Source organism: Mugil cephalus, chromosome 12, assembly GCF_022458985.1.
Source record: "Mugil cephalus isolate CIBA_MC_2020 chromosome 12, CIBA_Mcephalus_1.1, whole genome shotgun sequence".
NCBI classification, from domain to species: domain Eukaryota; kingdom Metazoa; phylum Chordata; class Actinopteri; order Mugiliformes; family Mugilidae; genus Mugil; species Mugil cephalus.
In genome coordinates this window covers 22,198,192-22,222,146 of record NC_061781.1, presented here as the reverse complement: position 1 = coordinate 22,222,146, position 23,955 = coordinate 22,198,192, and the positions used below count along the sequence as shown (strand labels likewise).

Below are 23,955 nucleotides of genomic sequence, written 5' to 3'. Positions count from 1 at the left end.
CGAAGCACAGCAGGTATCTCTAAAGGAATCACTTCGCTCCTTACTACGATATCTCGAGACATTATCGACGTCGTGCGACGGCGTGGAGAGTTCACGACCACGGGAGATTTTGCACAATCTGCTGCGTCAGAGAAATAATGTGGTTGAGTCGTACGCTTTGCTGTCTGTGTCAGGAACGAGAAACTAGTATGATGTAAACTATACAGGCTACAACTACACACTGTAATAATACTGATTTTAATCAGATATGGCCAGCAAAGCGGATTCCTTTGAGTAAAGTAAACAATGTGTAATATTCTAGTTCCTGAGCAACACAATACATCATTTTTATACTCCCCTGAAACCAAATGTGTTTTATTCAACTGGTTAAAAAAAAAAAAAAAGAACAATTCCTCTCGACGCTCCGGGCCAAAACTATATTTAGACGTAGAGGCACTGCCATGACTCCCCAGGGTCCCGCCTTGCTCGGCTTCGGAAACAAAAACATCTGGCATGTCGGTGTCAGTTTATTACCGTGTATGGAGCAGGATGCTGACTGGTTGTTCGTCGTTAATGTTTGATGGAAGCAAAACCAGAACAAAACTCGACGGGGATGCGACCGACGGGGACGTGAAAAAAAGGGCGAGGCTGTTTATTCGAGGCTGCGAGGTGACAAAGGGCGGGAAGGAAACCTTTGGCGTCTTTTAGGAGGAAGCTCTACGTGAAGCTGCAGCCAGTGATCAATCAGCAGCGCGGCTCGATACGAGGAAGGCTAATGTAGGCTGATATGGGTCATGAATCTCGAGACAAATCTCCGTGGCTCTGAGAGCCCTCGGTGGCTTATTGAGCACTTTAAGGGTCTTTTGAATGCATAAAAATTAGTAACGTGGAGCAGCTCCTTCTATACGGCTGTATTCCTCTCCTTTCTCGGAAATCTGCAAATGAGAGCGGAATTAAAATTCACTGGGGTGCATTAAGGGTTCCCTAATGGCAGGAAGGAAACACAATTTGTACTGTATAACTATAATTTCATTCGACTGTTTTGGTTTCTACTTAACAGCTACTCTCTAATTCTGTAAGATAAGGACTTCTGAGTTCATTACTGGGATAGACCACTGTGATCATCCTTTGAAAGCGCGCTGCGGGGCCAACGCTGCACAAAACATTAATTCTAAATACACTTTAAGAAGCCGCGGTAGACGGTTCTTAATGAAATACATTAGATTTCTGTAGAAGTCCCACTGCATGATGGCACTTTACTATAACAAAGGATGAGCAGATGAATGTGAATGCATTTGGGTTTCTGCGAAATTATACAATATACAGTATTAAAAGAAAGAAAAACTGTGACAAAACACAATTAAAATGTGCAGACATCTCTGACAATAGCCAATGTCAATGTGTCTATTATGTAATGTTGCCGTTAACTGAGCATAGATTCTATTAACTTTAATGAAGCCGCATTTATTTGGATAAAAATATAATTTGGGAAAGGACAGACAAGAGATGCCACAGATGAATCTAAGGCGTTGACGAATGCAAAGCGTTCATTAAACTGTAAATCTGCCAGCTGGTTATAATAAAACCATCTGAATTGTGTGTAATACCACACACCTACAAGTAAATTATCATAGCAGCTATAAAACCATAACTACCCTCAGATAACAGTGTGACTATTTGGATCAAGCTATAAAAAAGTTCACCAGTGGAACTCCATCTTGAATTTGATACGTACGTCATCTGCGTCCGCTAAACACGACTTAATACAACTGAGAGTCGAACACAGAGCTCACTTCACTAAAGCTAAGTTTTATCTGAACGTTGACCCGTTATGGCCCCGATGCAGAGGCCAGTCAGCTGATTTAGTTCACATGTTCTGGCTGGGTCTGATTCTTTCTACCTTTAGGACAAGTACCTTTAAATCCATGCTGGTCCTTATCTGCTCTGTGCCCTGTTTGGTTTAACATCTGAAGATCTTCATGTTCTCCTGACGCCTAAAGTCCACGTTATCGTGGCTTTCACCACACTCCTGGCAAAACATTTGATCCTTTTCCAATGGAAACAACGCGCTGCGCCTTCCTTTTCTCGTTGGGTTACTCATGTTTTGTATTTCTTGAAGTTAGGTATCCTCCCATTCATTTTTCCAGATATTGAGGCCCTTTTTTTTATTTCTATGAGTCCTTGCAGGAGCCCGTTGATAATGGACAGGATGGAACGTAGGTACAGCTCCAAAACCCATTACACCCCCACCACCCCCCTTTTTCCTTCTGTGTTTTGTTTGTTTATTTATTTATTTATGTATCTATTTATTCTCTTACTCCTTAATGTGCTCATGACCTGTGACCCTATGGGTGAGTTGGGATGATGAATCCATTGTATCAATGTATCTAATGAATAATTCACTTGCATGTATTTTAATGATGAATGCATAATTTGATGTGATAAAGCTACACATCTTCAGTACTTTCTAAAAAAATGAATAAAACAAATTTACACAAAAAAATATAGAAAGTTAAAAGTGGTGTTTTTCTAGTTTGCAGCCATATTAAACACTGCACGCACAACACAAGATACCATCACACAAATGTCATTTGGTTTTGCAGCCCTCCACAACAACCTCTACAATGACAAACAGTCTAAGAGCTACTGAGACGACACCAGCATTATCCACAAGTGTTTACTTTGATTGTCTATCGAGACTGTCGTCATTCTCGCCGCCTCCTTCAACAAAGGCAACGCATACGCGACCAGAAACTCACGCTGCGACGTATGCAGTGACCCAACATGACACATCTGGAAAATGATTCTCTTGTGCGACGCCCGTCGTGTGTGTGTGACGTCCGTCTTGTCTAACCTGTCTTGGTGTAGAGCACCAGCACGTTGGTTCTCGTCCTGAGCAGCTTCTTGAAGTCTTTGTGGTCACTGACTTTCTCTATGAGAGGAGACACCTTCACCGCCTCCAGCGCCGACAGCAGCCACACCTGGTGAAACATACACGCAGACACACAACTTTAACCGACACAGGGGGCGATACAGACACACGGCAACGGGGCTGATTATCACGTTTAACCAAACAACATGTGTGTAAAGCTCAGAGCGTTAATAAATATATCAGACACTGGTGTTAAATGTCCGATTTAAACGCTCTTTAATTATATGTCTATTTTAGAGTTGGTCACAAATCCTCCAGGTCAGGTAATTACTTGTATGGTATACGCCAAGTCCCCACTGGATGATATACACTGATCAGGCATAACATTATGACCACCTTCCTAATATTGTGTAGGTCTCCCTTGTGCCTACAAAACAGTTTTACCTCATCAGACTCATCAAACTTTTTTTGTGTGTGTGTGTTTGGCTGCTGCTGCCATCAGGACAACATTACTATGGGGTGGGGGGGTGGAGGGGTCTGGTCTGGTCTAGGTGGGTGCTACACGTCGAAGTAACTTCCATGCAAATGAATGTCAGGGCCAAAAGTTTTCCAGCAAAACACTGAATTGTCACAAGATGATCAATGTTATTTACTTCTCCTTCTCCTGGTCATAATGTTATGCCTGATCGGTGTATAATAACCAAATTCTTTTCAGCTATTGTTGCAGAAACAAGACGGAAAGATGTGTCTAATAACAATCTGTACTTAAGGTGCAACACAGGTAGTTGAACTAATAACATGAAACATCTACTATGTGAAACAGAGTGCGTATAGAGAGCTGTGCACTTTAATCAAGGATGACTAAGGAAGAAAAAACAACACAAAACAACAAGACTGATTGCACTCGGGCCGTTTAAAGTTATTTCCATGCATTCTAATCGTCTCTGTCCCCTGTCCCATCACCATTCATTAAACAGCCCCTTATTTCTGCCGACGAATAACTAAATTAGACACCAAACATTGTCTGCTCGCTCAGCGGATCCGGCCTGATGAATGATATCACCTGGAACGAAAACAAGCACCTCTCAGCCTCGTTTTCTAAATTTAATTCCCAGCTTGACGCTCTTCAGCGGTGAGGCTGCGGGGAGTCTTAAGACGCCACACTTTGCACATCAGTAAATGTTAAAATTACAGGAGAGAAGCATGAGTGTAATCAGTTATACGGCTATAATAAGGACTGTTTGCGTTGGGCTGGGGTGCTTTTAAATTTTGTCACCTGTGCATAAGTCAGATCAGGCCGCGTACAAGCTGTGTTAGTATTTGTTAAGGACCCGGGGGAGGGAGGGATAATTAGAGGCTGGCTAGGTGACACTTTTCAGCATAGGTGTGCGTTCGGTTCCTTTGAGAGCAAAGGAGGCAACACTACGACGAGTTGAGCCGGGATGCGAAGCTGTCTCACTTATCGAGGCGAGACAAGAAATATGACGCTCAACGGCCGCCAAGAAGGATTAAAATTATGGAAAGTGAACAGGATGCTTACTTAATCACTCACTTCCTCTGTAAACAGTGGAACATTTACTGCAGTCATTTTTCTAGTACAAATAATGGCAGCTATCAAGACCCAAATGGTGCTTGTGGTTACTCGATGGGAGGAGAACAAGTGGTACAATATTTTATAATAATGAAAAGTGATAAGATGCACAGCAGAGCTGAAAAACAGAATCCCAATATAAACCAAATTACTGTATATCTGTGTAATGCCATAAAAAAAGACAGGGCAGTTCAATACATTAACAGTGGTAATATTTCTTTTTTTTCTAGGCTAGATGAACTAAACAGCCACAACATTAAAACCACTGACGGGAAAAGTGAATAACACTGACCATCTTGTGACAATTCAATGTTTTGCGGAGAAATTGGATTCCTGGACATGAAGCACTCACCTGGACCAGACCAGGAACCCCCAACACCCCAATCCAGCCTGACACAGACACACACATAACAGCTTCAGTAAAAACTAAAAAAAAAACGTGAAGAACGGCACAAAGGTGTCGATTCACTAGATCACAATATTAGGAATGTGGTCATAATGTTATGCTTGATCGGTGTACATACGCAGAATAAGTTCATGTGAATGCTTCTTCTTTTTTTTTTTTTTTTTTTTTAAATCAATTACTAACCCCCTGCTGGCTTGAAAAATGGCTCCGTAAAGCGTGTTACTTTCTAATTTACATTTGAGTTCGAAAAGAACCAAATGATGAACCGGAGTCACAGAAATAAAACGTGTTACAAATCACTCCAGCTGTATAATCCACTCGTCTACATTCATTCTTTCACACTCAGAGTGTTCCAGAGAACACTTTCTCCGGTTAACTCGGTGAATTCCAGAAACTTGTACGAGCTTTGAAGAAGCCGTATGAAAGAGGGTTTGGAAAGGTTTAAGGGATGTTTTGGCAGATTTCCTGATGGGACTCTGGTTCACCTTTAAGATCCGTTACAGCTGCTGAAAATCCAGCACGCATACAGCCGCCATCTTCTGCGAAGGGACTAGTTACAAACTTTATATAACTTTTTAACCTTTCAAGTGTTTAATATTCCAGAGACAGGTTCTGAATGGGGTTTTCCAGCTAAGCAATTAGAAAAATGCCGTGAGACGGTGATATGTCAGACTGTCAGCGAGAGTCTGTCCTACAGCTTTACAGACTATTGAGAAAGTTCAATCAGTGGTGGACGAAGGTGGTGACAGAGATCACGCTGATTGACTGTTAAAATCAGCAAACCAGTGCACATGAACAGGAATGGAAGTCATGCAAGTAAGCAAACCACAGAAGCAAGAGGGCACAGATTACTTATTTCATTGTTCACCTTTATTTTATCTGAACATTCAAGCACACGAATATTAACTATGGTGTAGACCAGCATAATTCAGAACAGCTCCTAATTGTGGGTTGTAGCACTTCCTAGCATCTTAGCTAGTCCTACTTCTTCCAGTTTACTCTTCTTTCTGAAAGGTTAACAATAGACCACTGCAACCTGCTCAATAGCTGCCAAGTAGCAGCTGGTAGTTTGTTTTTTTGTTTGTGTGTTTGTTTTTTGTGATGTTGGTTCGTGTTTGTTCAAGCAGCTTCACATATTTAAAGGACCAGTGTGTAGGATTCAGCAACATCTAGTGGTGAGATTGCAGACTGCACCTACTGTACCTTCGACCCGACACTAAAATAGTCTATATGTATGTGTGGACCAAACCAAAAAGGACAAAGAACACCTGGCAGAGAAGGCCGACTGTGAAATGGCATCATGCTGCTTGTGTCTGGGCCAAAGAGCTGCACTTGAATGCACCACAAAGGCTATAGCCTGCTATATAGCTGGTATATATATTCTACAGCAGCATAAAAGGAAATAACTCTTAACCCCTTCTACGTGGCAGTAGGTATTAAACTGGAAGAGCTGCAGGGCAGAGCATGACTCTTGTGAATCGTGCTGATCAGATGGTCTACATTTCATCTAGGTGTTTATGTAAGATGTTAAATGAGAAAAGCCTTCAGTGTGTACTTTGGACCTTTCTCTTCTCGTGCACTGGTTCTCTAAGCTGAACAGCCAATCGGAGCGATGCCTCTGGTTCACTCACTCATTCAACATCAGCTGAACTGGCTGCAGACTCGTCTAAACCGTGTATGACACTAGAAAAACACTGTGCAAACCAGGTCCACAGACATTCAGTCCAATACTTCAGGTAAGAAAACACAACAGGGCTGGATAATAGAATTGTTGTAATAATACACAACAATAATCATTGAAAAGTCATATTTAATTTCTCTCTAGCACTGATGCTAGCGAGAAGGTCCGGGTTGGGTGGAGTTTGCATGTTCTCCCTGTGTCTGTGTGGGTTTTCTCCGGGTAATCCGCTTTCCTCCCACCTCCAAAGACATGCTCTTTAGGCTAATTGGTGACTCTAAATTGACCCCAGGCGTGACGGTGAGTGCAAATAGTTGTTTGTGTCTATGTTAGACCTGTGACAGACTGGTGACCAGTCCAGGATGTACTCTGCCTCCGCCTGATGACAGCTGGGATAGACTAAAACAAACCTCCATGAGGATAAGTGGTAGTAGAAGATGAGATTCAACTGAATCCAACACACTGAAGCTTTAATGCATTTATTTTACTATACAAGAGCCTTCTAGTGTCAAAATGCTTCCATTTCATGCACGATAACGTGAAAACTGACACATTTCTACACACTTCCTGTAGCATGAAATAAACAGACTGGTACCTACTCCGACACGGATGCTGTCAGTGCGGCAACGCCGCTGATGGTTGTGATAAAAACGCGTCCTTCACCGACTGAAGCGTGCGTCATCTCCCAGTGACAGATAGCGACAATAATAGAAATAACTAGACTGCGCTGACAGTTTCCACACAAAGCATCGTAAGTGGCATGCCCCATTCACGAGCGGCATTACTGCGCTGCTGATGATTTAAGCTGTAATTCCATTACATTACAGCGAAGCACTTGCACAGGCAGCTAATACACAAAGTATGAATGCTGCAGGGCAGTGTGATGGAGAGCGGAGTCAAATGATGTGAAGACTGAAAGTAACACAAGTGAAATGTTAGGAAAAGTGTATTTAATGCTAATTTATTTTCGTGCTCTTTGAATCATCCGTTGGGAGTTGATGCTGCCTTCTTTTAAGGCCTTGTGCAATAAATGGCAATTTTTCCTACATGAACGGTAAAAGTGAGCAGGTGATGATAAACACCAGAGCATGAGTCAATTTTTATCAACTGCAGTCTTAATCAAAACACCAGTGCAGCTATCCCAATAGTTCACAGGCGGTTTCATCATATAGACTTCTGGCCCTTTTTCCCTCTTATGGAGACAAGGGGATAAATAAAAAATGTGCGCGTTTGATTCTCTGTCCCACATTCAAGACGGTAAAGTTTTGCAGTTGAAACAGTCCAATGCAAATAATCATCCTATTGAGGAAAACACAGAAATATTCATTCCAAAGCTCTCATTCAATGTTGTTTAAAAGTTGCAGCTCTAGGACCTTAATGTAAACCATTAAAACTATATTAATTCATAAAATCTGAGTAGGTCAAGGTGGTGTGGGGTGCGAACGATGATTCAGTATCGGGGAAAAGAATGTGCGTAATCAAGGTTTCCGACTTTCATTGAGTGATCATTATGAAGGTCTGCTTCTATGGATGCAAAGCAGTTCATCACACTTTTCTTGAGCGAGGCAATCAAACGACGCAGCTCCTTATCGAAGCCCCCCCACCCCCACCCCCACCCGACCTCCCGGCCCCCCACTGACTGACTGACTGACTGACTGACTGACTGACTGCAATCCGGGAGGACGCTTGAAATGCATAAATGCAGATTTCTATGCAGCTATGAGGACAAGATGATCTATTTTTCCCTTGAATTTCTAATGACTGACCCTCACTGCTGTCACGAATGGGAGAGGAAATTATTATGTTCGGGGTTTCACTGAAATCCTCACGCAATAATCAGCAGTAAAAACACAGACAAGACGCTGAACAAGAACTGGAACTTTGTGTCACACTCACTTACAACTACAGATCATTATCTACCTATGTGTGTTTAATATTGATGCCTTTTATTTATCGCTTGGCTCTATCAAGTCATAAGTTGTGTATCCACTCAAAGAACCCAAACCTTTCAGTCCCAGGAACTTTTTTAAGGTTCCTTTAGAAAGTTATCTGTCTGTGCAGTATTTTTACACAATATGTGGATGAAGTACAGAGAAGTTTAAGTCTCAAGACCTTTTTGTAAATGCAGATAAAGGTTCCTTTAGACGCCTAGTTGTCTTGATTTCCACCACTACACTACAACCTGTCCCACTTAAGCCCAGCATGTGGCGTTGATGCAGAGGACTGCACAACAACGGTAACAACGCAATTTAAAGCTAAGGGCAGGAAACGTTACTGGTGCATGGAGGAGATTCAGAGCAAATAAACTAAGCAAATGGACGTTAAGCTGCAGACCAAAAAAATAAATGGCTGAAATAGAAATACCAAAATATCTGTCTATGAAGAAATGGTGGAGTGATAAAGAGCCTTGATGTGATTTCAAAAATTGCACTGACAGTGTACAGACAGATTATTCAATAAGAGTTTCTTCTCATTTCATGCAGCTGAATATGAGAACATTTCGTCTGATTGTCAGAGTGTTGAGCGCTCACGCGTCACCCAAACTGTCACTGATGAACAGAAAAGTCTGATTCTTCTTCGTTTTATCATTTCAACTGCAGTTAACTGTACCGTTGATTTCCCATCTACCTGCTCCTGATCCTTCCACGCCAGAGTAGTAGTACTCACCCGTCAATGCAGAGTACAGTTGCTGTTTTGCTCCTGAACTAAGGGTAAGATCTTCTATCTCTGCAGGACAGGTACAGGTAGGTAGAAGAGAACCACACCAATGGTAGCAATCAGTGAGCTGGCTACCTCAGGAGCTCCGATGTCTTTCTTCACACTTCCATCCCTGTGAGATGCATTACAATGTTCCTGTGTTTCCCAACAATGTCTTCCCCTGTTATTGCCACCCCTGTGAACACATGCTGCAGGTGCACTGCCTCATCGGCACCGATCGGATCGATGGGGATGAGATCCGAGGGGAGCAGGACCGGTTCGGTTTAACACAAACAAACTCATTGTTCGCACAGTTACACGGGTATCGGGGCACTATCGGGAATGCTTAATGAGGAAGAGCAACGCAAAGCACACAAGGAAAAAACTTGTGTTAACTTTAGTTACATTGCAGCTGCAGCTTTATGACCATTTTATTTCTTTATTAACTCAATTTTCAGTCTGAAGTGACAACACATTTTGACAGGACGACAATCTACGGCATTTAAAGTGAGAAAAACAACCTAAACAGAATATCGTTACCTTCATGGAGGTAGGATTCAATGTTTAAATAGTTTTATCTCGTACTCTGATACTGATACTACAACTAATAATTGCCTGCCAATAATTTTGTCAGACTCTTAGACAGAAAGAGAATAAATAAAGGCTTAAATGCCAACTGGCGCATATCAAGTGCGATCTCTCAATGAAATCCATTCTCATAATGGCCATCTACCTGAAATGCCAGGCATGCCAGGAGCACGCACAATGATTCTCTCTGTTAAAATGGCATTCGATGACTCGACACGGGTCAATGCGGGACAAACGCAGACTCGGTGCTCTTAGGAAATCCATTAGCGCTTTGCAAATCAACAATCCCCACCTGCCATAAACGTACGTCCCATCACGTAACAAATGCGGCGCTTGCCGCTCGGAGGCGGCTCCGGCCCTGCGATCCCACACCCCTCTATCTGCCGCGACAAATCCGCCTAATAAATGGCCCCCCCAGTTCCAGTTAAGTGCTGAATCAGCACAAATCACACCAGTGTTTGTCAAGCACTTGCCTTGAATTTCCTCTGACTAATGAAGCAGTCAGGTGTGCACCGGTGAGCGTGGACCCTGTAATTGTAAAGGAAGCTTTATGCAGCAGCCGGTAACACAAACGGAGCTCTGATTTAGAGGCCTGTCTCAAATTAGCGCAGGAGCAATCAATTAGCAGCTTCTGCAAATATCACATTTCGGCTATCGGTGATGGAAGTCACGGGAGAAGCTCAGCCTGCCAACGTAAAACCAATTAATGCTGAGGCATGAAACTCATTATCAGATGTTTCTATGCACAGTTTGATGTTCACATTAATAAACGTGGATGGATACGGGTGGTTAAAACTTCTCTGCTGGGAGTGTAACTTTTTTTTTTAAAGTTAATAATATCCTGAATAACACAACTTGTTTCCTCTTCTTATCTTGAGAAAACAAATGTGGATTTCCTTACGTAACTAGACCATTTATGACGGGAAAACACCTTCTGCTTTCTCAAGAACTTAAGAAGAGTTCGAAAATGAGTGTCTGGTTCGTTTCATCACACCAGATATCAGCCGTCAAGATCATAAACACGAGGGAGGGTCCGTGGCTGAAACACTGAAACCCTGAAGTGCGCTCATCTGTGAAGCTGCAGCTGGGCTTGTGTTCTCTTTCAATGACGATGTGAAAGACGCTACTTTAACCCAAACCACGACTTACGCCTGAACTTAACCAAGCAGGAATTTGCTTAAGTTCTGTTATCTCAAGCAAGGTTACTGCACTAAAAAAACAAATTAAAAAAAATGGCCATTCTCATCTCAGTGATAAAGTGGGTCTGTCGTCAATTCATATTTCATGTTTGGCATTTAATGAATCTTAGTTAAGCTGCTCGTTGGCAGAGAATTGTCAATACGTCTTGGTCATGGATTCATTCTTTAAGTTATTCATTAGTTGAGATTTCTTCCACCTGACTCCAATAATGTAGCATAATACCAGCCAGACCAAGCAAACTTTCTACAATTTGACAATATTTTACACTGAAAATACACGGTATTGGATTCATTCATGGACTGATATGTTCCTAGACATGCATTCCAACATTTTAGACAGTATTAGTATTGGGACAACTCTATTTATTATAAAAGAAATGGCACACAGTTAGTGACCCAGTTTGAAATTGAAATTGGCTTTTGTAATTAGCTTCAAAACTCAATAATAAAACTTTTCATTAATTTTTTTTCTCCTCATAACACATTTCAACCTTACAAACAGACATAAAAGTGTTTTAATCGGTTTGCCAGTGTCTGTGTATGACTAGGAAAAATAAAAAATAAATAAATAACCATTGACCCCTATAGGAATGTGTAAGTGCATAGTTTGGGAAATACCTGCTGAAATACTGCAAATGCCAGATGTATTTTGGGGGGAACACATCAATAAGAGCCTGGAGCCTCACGGTAAATCAGCTAACAAAATGTCACTGGAAGCGGTTGGAAGGTCGAGTTGCACGCATTGATTACTCTGGCATGAAAATAAAAAATATATAAAAGACAACACTTTTGAGGTTTCCAGCCATAGGGAAGCGGACTGTGTGGTTAATTGTGTGTGTTCTTGTACAACCATCTTTCTGAGGACCAGTTTAAGTTGGTGCAAAGTAAGGACACTGTGACATTCTCCTCACTTCTTTACAAAGCTGTTAGAGGGATTTAGGGGACAGGTTCCAATTAGGTCATGGTTAGGATAAGAGATACCTTCCATGCACAATCACCTACAGACACAGTGCTACCTAGCAAAAACAAGATACACCCACTCATCGACACTGTCAGATATATATCTTATATAAAATGGAGAATTATTTAAATCACTGCAACCAAGAAGTTGGTTAGCGACTTTAGACTTTAGCATCCAAATATTACATGGGATGAGTTTACGCCACCTCATCCAATTAATTTGACCTCTGTAATTGTGGCCCTCTGTGTCAAAGGGCTCCACCAATCACCATCTAATTACAGCTTAGGGCCAGCGGGCACTTTAGCCACACAGTCATGATTTAGTGACAGGCTGAAAGGGCCGCGGCAGAGAGCCAAGGTATCAAATACTGTCACTGGCCGAACGCATACAGAGTGGACTGTGCACACACACACACCCGAGCACCGCCCTTGTTTGAGAAGGCAACAGGAAAAAGGTCCGCGTCGGTACGAATCTGTGGTGTGCAGAGGCGTGAACGTCGCTGTGTCGTCCACGGTGACGATTAGAAATGTCACAAAAACCTGACAAGAAAAAAAAAAATGCACGTACGCTAATCTGCCACAACATTAAAACCACTAACATGAGAAGTAAAACACTGATCATCTTGTGGCAGTTCAGTGTTCTGCTGGGAGACTTTTGGACCCGGCATTCGTTCATGTGTCACTGAGTCATCATCTAGACCAGAGCATTCACACCCCCACCCACTCCGTAGCAATGACACTCCTTGATAACAGCAGCCATCCCGAACAGGATGCAGCCTGACACAGACACAAAACGGTTTAGGAACAACTCAACATGAAGAAGAGCAGAAGGTGTTGACCTGGCCTCCAACTCACAACTGTTTTAGGCACAAGGGAGATCTACACGATATTAGGAAGGGGGTCATAATGTTATGCCTGGTATGGGCCTTAGTGCTTGAGTGGCTTGAGACAACTTTAATTGCATCAGACTCCTAGATGGCCCATCTAGTACTTTATACAGTATTAGTTTCAGTTCCATTGTTCTTTCCTAATCAACACAAATTTTGCAGATTTCTTTTAGGACCATGGTCAAAACCTGCCTGAATGAGCGGCTCTCGCTTTTAGCAAGTTTGCAGACTAGTTTGCCATAGCTGTTTGAGACATTTACAGTCGCTCTTTTCTGTCGGTTTTAAAAATAAAATTAGGAATAATTCAGTTGCTCTGCTATGCCCCTGATTATGAAATATACAACTTTTTCAAGGAAGTGAGGAACAGCCCATGGTGCTTTCCAAAGGACAGTTCTGCTGCACATTGACACGAAGTCTCATGCCCACATCTGCCTGTCACTTAGTCGCAGATAAAACAAACTTTCTCATTCTTCCTTATTTGTCCACTATTTTAGAAAGTGAAGTGGACAGAACCCCAGGACTAAACAGCAGGCCGCCATGTGCACAAATTGCACTTATTTTTCTTGAGAAATTTCACTTTTTTTCAAGGATTCAAGGATTATCCTAATTGACTCGTTCTTCTTTGCACTAAAACTAGTTTTAAAAGTCTGGAGTCACTTATATGACGAGTCACTCATATGCTATGATGTAACTGGTCCAGCCCCCTTTGATTTCAAACTGGGCTGTACGTGGGGCCCCCCAAACTTAAATCTGTTCGACACCCCTGGTCCAAGGCGATCCGGGTGTGTGGACTGTTGCATTTATATGCAGTCATTTGAGTTCTGCGCTTTCAATTCCCCTTCATAAACCGAGCTCACGTGAGTTCCTGCCGATACGGTGAAAGAAACAGCAAACAAATCAGGCTTCAGAGAAGTTATCTGATCAGGTCGGGGCTGCTACCCTGACTTCACCGTACCCCCCCCGGCTCAGACCCAGGGGAGGGACGTCGGAGGGCACCGTGGGCCACTAAAACCCCTCCGCGCCGCCGCTTTACACAAACACGATCCGTGGCACCGGCCGCGCCACGGAAGCCGCAGCGCCTCGACGTTACAACCGGCTACTTAAACCTGGGTACCAAGTTCAGTCAAGGGCTGTCAACTTCCCTCCGTGCACCTCCTGCAACCGCCAGGCTAGGAGCCGCGGTGTGGAGCCATGCAGGTTCCGGTAGCGGACGCGGGCAGCCTCCGCCCCGGTTCGGAGCGTCGCGGAGGGGCCGCTGCATTTAACGCGAAGCACGCGAGCGTCTCGTTTGACTCACCAGCAGCACCAGCGTGAACATTTTCGCCTCTCTCATCCGACTCCCGTAGCGCTTCCAAGAGGCCATGATGCCGCTGCCACGTCTGGATACGCAGGCGCAGTCCGGTTTTCCACGGATTCTCGCTCGCGGCGCAAAGCTCCTCGGGAAATGTAGTTCTCCTCGAACTTCAAGGAGGCACGGCGCGGCACCTGCCACCTCCACCTCCACCTCCACCTCCACCTCCAGCCGGCCGACACGACATCCCCGTCCATGTTACCCGAGCAGCGGCGAGGCTGAACGCCACAGTCCTACACGATGTGTTTTTATCGCCACGCTGCAGCTATACTGCAAGATAATTAATTGCACGAGAGGGTAATTAGTAAATTGGCTGGTAAATGAATAGTCTCCTAATTAGTTCTTTATCAATTTGACATCGGTTCCTCCTGGAAAACTGTCTTGATGAAATGTGTTCCACGGCGTTTGATTTGTGCAGTGCTTGATCAGCCCTATGCGAATTAAACGCAGAATAAAACACAATATTTTTTTCAGGTTAACTGTGATTCTAATGAGAATGCGATATAACAGGACACATTCTCCAGTTTTCTTTTAACATTTTTAAAGATCAACTAGTCATTAAAGAAGCGTAAATAAAGACAAAGAAACATAAAGAGGAGATTTTCCGAATGGAGTTTCTTGGCTACTCATTGTTTCCTCATTCCATTTTCTGGAAGAAATCAATAACCTGTTATGCAAGTCAGGAATGGAATGGAATGGAATGGAATGGAATAGAATAGAATAGAATAGAATAGAATAGAATCACTAATTCGCATTTGACTGTCTTCAGGAAAAGTGGTGTCGAATTGACGTATAAAGAAAGAAAGGGGCATAAATAACTGATTTTCTGCACGAGCTTTGGATTATAAACTACTGACTTACTGTTTCCTTCATGTCTGTTATACTGAGCACATTTTCGTTTAGTTTTCATGTTTGCTGAAAAAAATAAAAATAAAAAAACGGGCGATTTTCTAAATAAGCTCCGGTTTGTGCTGATTGTTTCCTCGTCTTCTAATCCGGTTTTGCCAGAGCCACGAATAAAACAGCTTAGATGTGAAACATAGATTGAAAACAACCTTTGGTTACTTTTTTTTTCTGGTTTAGCTTTGATCTAACTGAGGCACGAATAAAGGGAAAAAAAACTTGAATAGATGTTTTTTTTTTCTGAATGGGATTTGGTTTGTATCATCAGGCTCCTCTAAAATAAATCACCTGTTATACCAGTAAGAATAAGAAACAGAGTAGAATAATCATGACATGTGTTCTTTGTCAAAGCAGGAAAACACTGAGGTGCCCTGTGGAGTTGCATTGCCAGGTTACCCCCGTACACAGACACGCAGCAGGTAGACTGATGCGGCGCCCCAGACAACAACAAGCGGGTCAAACCTTTCCCAGAAGCCCTCCTGACTCTCCACGGTCCGCGCTGTGATTCACACTGTAGCTGCTGCCGCCGCTGCTCTCTGCGAGGACGCGCGGTTGCGACACTCTTCCAGCTCTCCGGGGTGTCCGTGCGTACCTCCTCCCTATTGCGCATGCAAATCGCTCCCCCTCACTCCTCTCCTCTTCCCCCCCCCGTCCCCCCTCAACCCGGTGGTATCGTCCGACCGTGTGGGAGAGAGAGAGCGCAGTTGTCGGCTGCAGGTCTCTCAGAGAAGGACGCACAGCGACTGAGGGAAAACGACACTAGAACCCGTCTCTTTTTCTGCCTCCGCTGCTCAGACTGCGAGTCTGCTTGTCTTCTTATCTCTAGCTGGCATTTTTCATCAACTTGGGGAATACAAACATCTTCAAAGGTAAAAGAAAAAAGACTTTTTCCTTATTTTCTGCAGCTAAATACCTGGAATGATTAATACAAAGCACTTTTTGGGTGTGTTGTGCACCAGTTTCCCGCACGTATCCAGCTCCAGATTAGCTCTAACAAGCGATATGGATGTTGTTCGACTTTAATTGAGCTATTTGATTTTTGCATATTGGGCGAAAAAAAAATCCAGCATAAAATAATGTGGCCAGCTCAGATAAAATAATATATATATATATGTAAAAGCATCCACCATCACTAATGGATTGGTGGGTTTTTTTTCAGCCATGCTGTGCGGTTCATTTCTCTCTGGATAATTTTTCTATCGGAGCTGGGTTTGAGCATTTTTCTTTTAATTCTAAATGTCAAACACTTATCAGTCGTACACCCCCTACTTTGCCTGCTCCAGGCGAGGTGATTTGTCCGTTGATATAAGCGTGTTTTTCAGAGCAGCTCCTTTTATGTCTCGCCGGTTTTACTTTCCACTCACGTTTCATCCCAGGATCAGAGGCGCATTTGTGGGCTGCAGGAGCTGCCTGTGCCTGCCACATTAGCACCGTCTCAAACTTACTTTGTGCCCCGCGCTGCCGCGTAGTCCCGACGAGATGTGAAGTTAGAAGAAAATAATCCTCAGGGGGAAAGTTCACGGCTTGCGGAGAAAGTGCGTTATTGCGCGACTCGGTTGTTTTTGTTTCACCCTCCCCTCAAAGTGTCCGTGTTCGTACGTGGAAATTTAATCTGTGGTGTCAAATTTACTGCATGGTTTTCCAACTCTGCCTCTGAGTGTTGTTGTCTGATTTGAGACGCCCAGCGATGACCTCATTGCTCATCAGTCCCGTTTGATTGACACATTAACATCATTTTACGCGAGGACTGTGCAGAATTACGCGCAGCGCTACGGAAGGTTTCAGGTCATTTTATACTTTCCAACTCTCCGCAAACGTTCGCGGAGCTAATTCTGCACGAAAACTCTCAAAATTGACCATTATTCGTGTGACTGTCACTTGTTAGACTATTTTTTTTCTATTTCTCCTAGACACATTGCGTTTGTATTTTACATTCTAAGGAGAAATACGTATCCAGAAAGGCAAAAAAATAAAAATAAAATAAAAAGCCCAATTGATTGTGATTGCCGGACAAAGAACCAGAAAAGGCGATTTGTTTCCCTCTTGCATGTGTTTAAGTTGATTGTTTTAATGAATTGCTAGAGCAGGGAGAGTGCTGTGCCGCAGCTGTACGACAGAGGGTACTGTTGAGCAGCACTCCACAGCTGTGGCGACACCTTGCCAGGTGAACTTTGCTGCATCATGAGACCCCCCACCCAGAGCCGAGCGCAGGAACTCTTCAGCAGACCGAAGTCGCAGCACTCGGTTGTGACAAATGAAAATACCATAATGACGTTGCTTTAATGGATTATTGCTCCTGTAATTTATTGTTTCAGGTGATTAAATGTCGAGCACTTTCTGGACAGGCTTTTATCTGCAAGCGGTGCACTGGGAGCAGCTTTAGAAACAAATTTAGTCCATAGCTGGCAATTCTCACGGCTTAAAATATTACATTCACTTGACTTAATTAATCAAACAAGGTATTCTCTCGAAAGCTATTTTCCCACCACCGGCGCCGCCGCCAGTGCTGGGCTTTTAGGAGCTTTTTAGAGCCGCACTCCTTTTCATTGGTAGCGTTTTACTGGACCAGTTGTTTAGGGTCTGCATCGATTAATGTATTATTCATTGACACTCAAATGGCTCTCAGATGCAACGGAGCGTGGCTGGTGTGAGTCTTGGCAAAGGTGTTGGGTGGCATGACAAGTTTCCTGTAGCTGATTAAAACCACTTTGCTTCTCTTTAAAGTGTCATGGACATAAATAAAAGATGCCCCAAAAATTATTTGATAACTGTAATTAATGAAATAAATATTCATGCGGTTATCAGCAGCTATAGTTGGCTTGCTCTCTCCAGCCTTGATGACTTTATTATTCCATGCAGGAATTCAGACTCTTGTTTTTTTTTATGCTGCGCATTCATCCACGCGTGTGAAAGTCCATAACCATATCTCCCCCATCGTTTGATTGATATTCATATATTCTCCCAGGTTTTGTCAGGCCCACATGCTTGTCTTATGGATGATTAACGCTTTTGTTATTTCAAGGGCTGTTTTAGCATCCTGGGTCAGTCCTTTCAAATGGAAAGCAGGTTTTCATCTTTGATGAACTTATGAGGGCTCTTGACAGGTCCTGGTGGGGTTGGGGGAGGCGACCAGACTGGGAAAGATTTGAGACCAAAAAAAAAAACCAACAAAAAACAAACTAGATGACCCCTCCCCTCCCACGCCGTCCCCTCGGACCATCTCCATGGTCACTTTCTCTTCTCTCCGTTTCTCATTTTCTCCTCGATGTCCTTGTAGTTACAGTGTGCGCAAGTGTTTTTCAATGATACGCAGGGGTCTGTATCTCCGTGTCATCTGATGTCGACATGAATAATTCATTCCCATTAACAAATATGATAGGTGAGGAACAGAGGAGCCGGCGGCCTCTTCATCAAATTTTTAATGACGCATATTTAAACTGCGCCATGTGAATTATTTCTGTTTTGGGGCATCGTTCGAGAGGGGACAAACGGATATGAAAGTTTAATGCCTGAAGAACACGATCTGTCCTCCCCTCCATCTGATATTACATCTCAGAGAAAAAAAAAGAAAAAAAAAGCTTGTTCAATATGATCTGACCTCCACGTCTCAAGTGTGTGAGTGCGTGTGGCCGGACGCAGATAAGAAGTAGAAGTGGAAAGAAAAAGAAAACAGTGTGTTCCTGATGTGGAGTGTTTCGTCATTTCACGGCGAAGCCTCTCACCAATCAGAACCACGACGCAGAGCGGACACGGGCAGCTACTAAAGGTTCCTTCTGTTCATCTGTCATTCAGCTTTTTGGTTTTCCGTGCATGTCGAACAAGCTCTTCAGGACATCTGTTGTCCCTCATGTGAACCAGACCTCTGTATTATTTATGCACCGTGACACCTCACGCTCTTTACCGAACCTGAGTGCAAAAAAAAAAAACATTTATGCACTTTAAAATCCACGAAGGACGCTCGAACCGCTGCGAGGCAGCGAGCGTCGAGCTGAGGAGACTGTCCATCTGGATTCTCCTTCGTTTTTTCCGCAGAGCTTGGTATGTGAAAGTGAGGCATTTTGGACTTTCTAAAGTGGCCTTCTTGAGCAGAATTCACATGGTAATTAGGTCAGGAGGAAAAACAAAGCTGTCCACACGGAGAGAGAGCAGAAAACATACCGTGTTTTTTGTTTTGTTAGGATGTTTCGAGGAGACTGAAAAGACATATGGAGAGATGTTTCCCTCAGAACACAAAGAGCCACATGGGTGTTGCTCTCTTTTATGTAAATATGTTTTATGCGGTGACTTGCCCATTTACTACGGTTCTTTATACAAAGCTCTGCAGCCTCCCCCGTCACCTGGATGCGATTATGTTGTCCTGCAGAGCTGACATGAACGCTGCCATTTCCCATTCAATTCAGGAGCCTGATTGAGGCCGTGTGTCTGAGCGCTCCTCGTTTCATTTGACAACTTGGGGCGTAAACATTAAAATGTTCGGCTCGCGGCTTGATTTTTAACAGCTCACGGGAGTGATATGTGGTCTGTTTTACTGTCAGGAACATACTGGATGCTGACAGATAGACTCACAACAACAGCTCCCTGATGAGAATCCCTTTTTTTTTGTGTGAGTTTTCGTTAATGACAGGGAGAACGTTCACCTGTGATAACCAGACAGTGGGAGCTGTCCGCCGAGGGGAGGCTGGGCGTCTGGGCCTGGTGGGTGGAAATGAATAATTCCACAATGTCTGTCTGGGTCCCCTCAGCCTTCCACGATCTCATTGTTCCTGAATGCCGAGTGCACTCGGCACGGCCTTCGCTCGCCGCGTCTGTCTGTTCGTAACCTGGCCTCTGTCTACCCCGACACACGACCTCGCCGTCTGTGAAATCTGATACGGCTGCGACGTCTCTGTGATCCGTCTGCAACCCCGCTAATTAGCGCTTGACGCGACCCGACAGTCTCAATTTGTCTCTGGCACGTTATCATCATTGTTTACCCTTCCACTTTCCTATGTTGTTATTCCCACGTCTCTTTACAAGCAGACAGAATGGAGAGATGTTTTTGCTCGACGAGGTAATGTAATTAATCATTTAGTTGCTTGGTTTATTATTTTATCATTTCATTCAGCGGCGTCCTTTCTTGCATTTCTTTTCTAAATGCGCTGCCTATTTGTCCTCTGGGTGGAAGAAAGACAGGTTGTGATGCACAATCTTCATATTTTTTATGATTTTACACACTCAACAGCTAATCAGTTCAAATGACATGTTATTCTGTTATGAAAATAACCATTTGTAGCACACCTAAAGATCTCTTATTGGATATGCGATGACCTGGAGGACTGAGAACCTTCACGGACAATGACTTGCGGGAGCTTTTTAAGCTGGAAAATCATGAGAACATGCTGTTGCGCCATTTCACATTCGAAGGCCAGGTTCTAAGCCGCTTTCTTTACAACATGAAAACTATTCAGTGATTTCTGTCTTTTCACTCAACCTTCTTCGCCGTTGTCCCTCCCGGTGTCGGACGAGGTGTGTGCTGTGTGCAAGCATGCGCTCATACGTGCGTGTGCGCATGCGTGCATGTCTGAGCATTTTGATTTTTCTCTTTGTGTGCATGCGAAGCGGACGTGAAGGCATGTGCCTTTTTTTTTTTTTTTTCCTCCTCGCCCTCCCCGCCGTCCCTCCTCTGTTCAGCCCCGGCAAGGTCTGAGCAGGGCGAGAATAAAAGGGGAGCGAGAGGAGGAGAAAGTACTCCCACAGTTGATTTGGCCATTGTGGGAGGGGGGGTAGGAACACTATTCCCATTGATGCTCTGGATGCATGGCTGAAACCCCCAGAAGCTTTAGGAAGGGGAGCTTATTCAATTCTTGATTTGACCCAGAGGACTGGGTTGGAAGATGGGTGTTGAGCCCATTGTTGGGATGGTGGGAACATTGTTCCTGTTCCGCTGCTTTAAAGCCGCTGTGAACCGCTGGCTCTGGGAGCTGGACTCTCAGGTTCTCTGTTTTCCGTCTAAAAGACGCTGGAAAGGTCTTTTATAGAACGTGTCTCGTGCAGTTCCAAAGCTCTTTAAATGATAAACAGTTTTCCAGAGACAGGGGATCTGTGGTGGCTTTTAATCTAATCCATACATTTAGATAATATAGAAGTTTGTTTTAACATCAGTATGTAAAGAGCTTCCCATCCAAGTGGCTTCTTGATTTGTGAATTCAACAAGTTCGGTCCCTTGTTTTAGCTTTGTTTTGGGGGTTTTCAAGATGTCTCATAGACAAAATCGTAGGCAAGAGATGAGGATGGTCGTCGCATAAACTCTCACTGAGGGTCCAGGTTGCAAATCCCCAGCGACAAGTCAGTTTTATTCATATTCTGCCTTTGCTTTACAATCACATGTTATCCTTTGATAAGGAAACAGACCCCCGCCAAATGAGTGAATATTGGTTTATCGTAAATGGAACATTTCCCTCGACTCCAGCAGGTAGTGGTAATTGCCTAAATGTGATTAGTGTTTAACAACAGAGCCGACAAATCTGAAAATCAGAAGTCATTTAGGAAGGTACGGATGATATAATTCACAACCCCAACAGAGATCCTATTGCCAGAGATCCCAATCTAATATGAGCGTTCACTGGAGGAGCAAACACTGGCCTCAATGTGTCCAGTGGATGCAGTTTTTGTTTAGGCGACTACGAGTGGCGTCTGAACAGTCGCTGCAAGTCTTCTTTAAGTGTCTTGTTGAAAATTGGATGCGATGGATACGATTAATATCACATTTGCATCATCTCCCATCTTTATGGAAACATCAGGACCGGTTATGTCTCTGCACTCACTTGTTTAGAGCCTGAAATATATAAAAATAACCTGCGCATTTCTGCACACCTGACATCAATCAACAGTTTGGAAGCGCTAAATAACAACACGAACCCCACGCTACATTATACCAGACGCACCACAGGCATGAAATTCAAGTGGTGACTATTTAAACGACGTCTTTACTGCGTAACGCGTGCAGCTGCTGTTAAGTGGCTTCTCTAAACTCTTACTTCTGCTTTGAATGCTCATCATTCCGCTCAAGGATCTCCGGGCTTCAGGTATTTTACTTTGAAAAGACTCATTGTGCACCACTTTTTAGAAACCCTCCTAATGGAATAAGGCTTTTTTTTTTTTTTTTCTTACCCCGGCCGACCCTCCAAAATGGTTATATCTCTTGCAAATGGAGTCACACGGTGAGAGCTAAACTGCTTTCTTGAGTCGGTGCTTAGCGGAGTAATAAGGTTTGCTGTAAGCCCTCCACACAAGGCGTGGATTAGGACAACTCATAGAATATTTATCTAGCCATGTATTTACACGCTGACAGTCGGTTTATTATATGTTCAGGAGATTTCTGCTGCTGCTTTTTTGGATTATTTGGCATCGGAGGAGGCCGCCGTGATTCGGTTTGTCCTGGCTTAAAGCACGCCCACAGTTTCCCGGTGTGTTTACTCGAGGTTTTATTAGAATTGGTTTCTCTCCAGTATCAGACTTTGATTAACTGCTTCTGATGGGTCGTATAACTGGCTCATTAGAGAGCGCGCTGCATGCGTCTCTGCCGGTCAGCAATCTGGTGCCGGTGCCTGTTAGGTTTGTTTGAATGCTCGTGTGTTTGTGCCCGGACATATGCGCGCCTCTTCCAGTTTTTGTATGTCCGCGCTAATGGCCGGGAAATTAGCAGTGAGGGAGAGCGAGCAGCTGGCCTCCGCTTTCTCCGTTTCCGGCGGCCCCCTCCACTCACATCGCTTGTGTGATTGGACGACCGCGTGTCAGGCTGTGATTTACAGTATGAGCCTAATGATCTTGCAGCACTAAATAAATATGATAGAGTGCGGTCGTCCCTCGGACACACGATGGCTGGAAGTGCAATACAACTGGAGAGTGGAGGGTGAATGAAAACCCTCCCTCCTGGAGTCCAGAGGGAGACAACAGGACAGATGCTGTGATTTTCTATTCATAATGACCTTTCTGCTGTTTTGTTTTTTATTATTGTTGTAATAAGTCGGTGTCCATAAAAGCCACATTTCCACCGATGGAACATTCTCCAGGGGACCAGAAACCTTTTGGAAGTGCATTTCCACCTCAGGGACCAGGGTGCAAATTAAGGTTCGAGGGGGGGAAGGAAATTATCCCTCCACCCCCCCCTCCTTAGAAAGTTCCTGGTTTGAAAAGTGGTTTTCATAAGTCTTCCACTTCTCTATTCTCCACGCTCGCCCAGCGTCGACTCAATCAGCAAAGCCATGAATCACAATGAACAGCCGCACAAGTTTGAATCTCCTGGATGCTTATAGTTGTTGCTGTGCGGCGTAAATAATACAACACCTTTCTTGTTGTGGTGTTGTCTGCTGCTGAGCTGGATTGCTTTATTGTACGTCGGCCTAAGCGCAGCGTATGTTTGGATGGAGCACCCACTGCCACAGTCCTCCCCCCACACAATTACTGTTGCTGTCGGGAACAGATAGCACAACAGAACTTTATTTAAATGAATATCCTTTGGCAGCTTTAAGGACGTCTTCTTTTTGAACAGAAGGCAATGACAGCCTTCCTATATCGATATCACTTTACAGGAAACAGTTCAGTACCACTCAGTACTTTTACATGCATGTTAAAAAAATATTGCCTTAATTGGACTTTAACTGATCAAGTATCTGATCAAGAATCAGAAGACCCATATATCCATGCACAAGAGAGACCTACACAATATTAGAAAGGTGGTCATAATGTTTCGGCTGATATGTCGGAGTATTTTCTTTTCGTGTGTGTCTTTCCCTGTTAGAGTCTGGATCCTCTGAATGTTCTAAGCTGCGTGTATACCGCTGACTTAGTCTGTCTTTTTAATTC

At 43.7% G+C, this 23,955-nt stretch overlaps 2 protein-coding genes across 9 annotated transcripts in view; one reads left to right on the top strand and one right to left on the bottom strand.

The window, feature by feature from the left end:
• The window catches only part of pdia5 (protein disulfide isomerase family A, member 5), a 66,419-nt gene extending 50,719 nt beyond the window's left edge, over nucleotides 1-15,700 (bottom strand). The window contains exons 1-3 of one of the 2 annotated variants that reach the window (XM_047600689.1): nucleotides 15,574-15,700; nucleotides 14,155-14,478; nucleotides 2,834-2,960 (exon numbers count right to left, since the gene is read on the bottom strand). In XM_047600689.1, coding sequence (XP_047456645.1) covers nucleotides 2,834-2,960; nucleotides 14,155-14,220 — 193 coding nt within the window. In that variant the 5' untranslated portion in view covers nucleotides 14,221-14,478; nucleotides 15,574-15,700. Of the gene's footprint in view, nucleotides 1-2,833; nucleotides 2,961-14,154; nucleotides 15,177-15,573 lie in introns of those variants that run through there. The other variant, XM_047600690.1, reaches the window with a different exon arrangement.
• Nucleotides 15,701-15,792: 92 nt separating this feature from the next.
• sema5ba (sema domain, seven thrombospondin repeats (type 1 and type 1-like), transmembrane domain (TM) and short cytoplasmic domain, (semaphorin) 5Ba) overlaps nucleotides 15,793-23,955 on the top strand; it is a 181,226-nt gene continuing 173,063 nt past the window's right edge. For all 7 annotated transcript variants that reach the window (XR_007113843.1, XM_047600684.1, XM_047600688.1 and 4 more), the window contains exon 1: nucleotides 15,793-15,980. The gene's annotated coding sequence lies outside the window, so the exon portion shown is untranslated. The remainder of the gene's footprint in view (nucleotides 15,981-23,955) is intronic.